Source organism: Sinocyclocheilus anshuiensis, unplaced genomic scaffold, assembly GCF_001515605.1.
Source record: "Sinocyclocheilus anshuiensis isolate Anshui unplaced genomic scaffold, SAMN03320099.WGS_v1.1 scaffold1638, whole genome shotgun sequence".
NCBI lineage: Eukaryota > Metazoa > Chordata > Actinopteri > Cypriniformes > Cyprinidae > Sinocyclocheilus > Sinocyclocheilus anshuiensis.
Window position 1 is genome coordinate 1212393 of NW_015542885.1, and position 2900 is coordinate 1215292.

The 2900-nt window shown below is 36.2% G+C and overlaps 1 protein-coding gene across 1 annotated transcript in view; it reads left to right on the top strand.

Annotated features, from left to right (window-relative positions):
- Positions 1–2613, top strand: part of LOC107694666 (protein arginine N-methyltransferase 5-like) — a 29570-nt gene extending 26957 nt beyond the window's left edge. Inside the window, exons 12-16 of the mRNA XM_016494353.1 lie at positions 216–391; positions 498–701; positions 807–917; positions 1200–1264; positions 2384–2613. Of these exons, the coding sequence (XP_016349839.1) occupies positions 216–391; positions 498–701; positions 807–917; positions 1200–1264; positions 2384–2536 (709 nt within the window). The 3' untranslated portion in view covers positions 2537–2613. The remainder of the gene's footprint in view (positions 1–215; positions 392–497; positions 702–806; positions 918–1199; positions 1265–2383) is intronic.
- The last annotated feature ends 287 nt before the right edge of the window (positions 2614–2900 follow it).

A 2900-nucleotide genomic window follows, 5' to 3' on the forward strand; every position in this document is an offset into this window, starting at 1 on the left:
AGATGCACATCCCTTTTATATATATATATATATATATATATATATATATATATATATTTCTTGAATACATTAAACTTTTTGAATAAGTAAATGTGATGTGATGTCTGCTTTAAAGGTGAAGTGTGTCATTTGTTTTCAGGTGTGTTAATTTGATTTCAGGTGTAGTAATTTTTATGTAAATGGCAGCCCTTTGGTGTTCCCCTTCTCTTTCTAAGGCTGGAGAACTGGAAATTTGAGGAGTGGGGTGATCAGGTGACTGTTGTGTCATGTGACATGAGGGAATGGACGGCTCCAGAGAAAGCAGATATCATTGTGAGCGAGCTTTTAGGGTCATTCGGAGACAATGAGCTTTCACCCGAGTGCCTTGATGGAGCGCAGCACTTCCTCAAAGGTTTGATACGAAATCATCTTTGTCTTTTCTTTCAAAATTCTATGATTTTTTGATTTGCCCTGTTTTACATCTTTTGATCAGCTCATGGATGTTTGTTTTCTCTTAGATGATGGCATAAGCATTCCCTGCTCTTACACGTCTTTCCTGGCTCCGCTGTCCTCCTCTAAACTTTATAATGAAGTGCGTGGGTGTCGGGAGCGAGACAAAGACCCCGAGTGTCATTTTGAGACACCGTATGTTGTCAGACTACACAACTTCCACCAACTTGCAGACCCCAAACCCTGCTTCACCTTTGTGCATCCCACCACAGGTACAAGATCATGCAGAGACAGACACATAGATGCCAAAAAGACCATATGTACTGCAAAAATCCCTTTCTATGAAGCCATTAACTTTTGATCTTTACCCTGTACAGATATGAATAATAACCAGTATCAATGTCTACAATTCTCCATTGGATGTAATTCAGTGCTTCACGGCTTTGCTGGATACTTCGAGGCCACACTCTACAAAGATGTCACGCTCAGTAAGTCATTGTAGTAGCAGCGTTTGTGACACACAATGTCAGTTTTAAGCCTGTTTCACAATGTAAGGCTTGCAATGTTCATAAATTTCTGGGTTACCACATTGTGTATTCTGTAATAATGGCCACAAATTGCATTGTTATCAGGAGAGGGCAATTGAAAATCATGTACACAAAGAAAACAATTAAATTTCCATCCAAATAGTAGACAAAGTGTTGAAATTATCTGTATTGAGTATTGTGTCTTGCTTTGTGTGGCACTTTCATCAACTAAATATCTTGCAGGTATAAAACCAGAAACACACTCTCCTGGGATGTTCTCCTGGTTCCCCATTCTATTCCCTTTGAAAGTAAGTTCATGAAAGAAGTAGAACTCTTTTTTTTTTTTCTCTCTATACTTTGTTGTTTTTGTAAATCTGCTTTTAAAGATAGCTTCAGATGCTGACATGGCATTAAAATCTGTACTACTACTATATTTGTGTACTGAATGAAATACAAGCATACACTACACTACTAATAAAAGTAATGAATATTAGGTTGCATTAATCAAAAGTGACAAAGACTTACATTGCTACAAAAAAATCTATTTCAAATAAATGCTGTTCTTTGAACTTTCTATTAATCGTAGAATCCTGAAAAAATGATATTTGTTTCCATTAAAATATTAAGCAGAACTGCTGCTTTTTCAACATTGATAATAATTAGCTATGTTTCTTGAGCAGCAAATCAGCATATTAAAATGATATCTGAAGGATCAAGTGACACTGAAGACTAGAGATGGCTACTAAAAATTCAGTTTTTCCATCACTGAAATAAATTACAATTTTAAACTATTCAAATTAATATATAAATAGAAAACAATTGTTTTAAATTGTTATAATTGTTTTTACCATATTACTGTTTTTACTGTATTTTATTTGATCAAAAATTTTGCCTTGATGACCGTAAGATATTTATTAAAAAAACAAACCTGAATGATCCCATATTATAATGACATTTTTATTGTTTATAATAGTTCCTCCACCTTGGATGATTTCACTGTTCATAACTAGCCATTTTTGGAATTTTTTTTTTTTTTTTACTTATAAGTTAGGAGTGCATTTTTGTGTATTCTGGGAATGCCTTCTCAGTGAGTGCTAGCATGCTTCATTTTAGCTCTCAGCTTATCTTTATATTTGACTTTTATCAAACAGTGCAGTTCCACATACTGTGTTGTTAATGCTGCTGTGTTTTATCTCAGTACTTGATTGCTATCCATCACACAATGTATGCACTTTCTTGTAAAACCATTTGGTGTGAACGCCATGGACATAAATACAGTTAGCCCTTTCAGTTTGAAAGGAGCCAGCTAAGCACTGTCAAAGCGTGGCAGTTTATCGACTCCACAGTTAATGCACTGAAGTGTACAGTCACGTTGGGAGTGTAATCCTAACACCTCTTTGTCCCCCTCTCTCTCTTCCCCAATGCAGCAGCCGATCTCGCTGTCCTGTGGCGATAACGTGAGTGTGAGGTTCTGGAGGTGTAACAATGGAAAGAAGGTCTGGTATGAATGGGCTGTGACTGAGCCTGTATGCTCCGCCATTCACAACCCTGCTGGGCGCTCTTACACCATCGGCCTGTAGCAAGACTCACATGCTGACATCTACTGACACATGGGGTTACACTGACTTATTTTTTGTCTTGTTTTTTTTTTAATAAACAATCTGATTTTCAGTCAAGCGGCAGGTTTAAATATCTTGTTTCAACTACACTCAAGGAGATCATTCACCATGACAGCTATGTATCTTTAGCCATTTCTGTAATGTTCATAAGGATGGAAATTAAAACCGCACTTATGAGGTATCATTTAAAGCAATGCGCGATGTCCTGGTGCTCTTTCTTAGTTCAAACTCCTCTGATATTTCAAAAATATATTAACACAAAAGCTGTTAGTTTTTGAATACTATTATTTCTAGAAATGATTGTGAATCCGGCAGTCTATTTTTG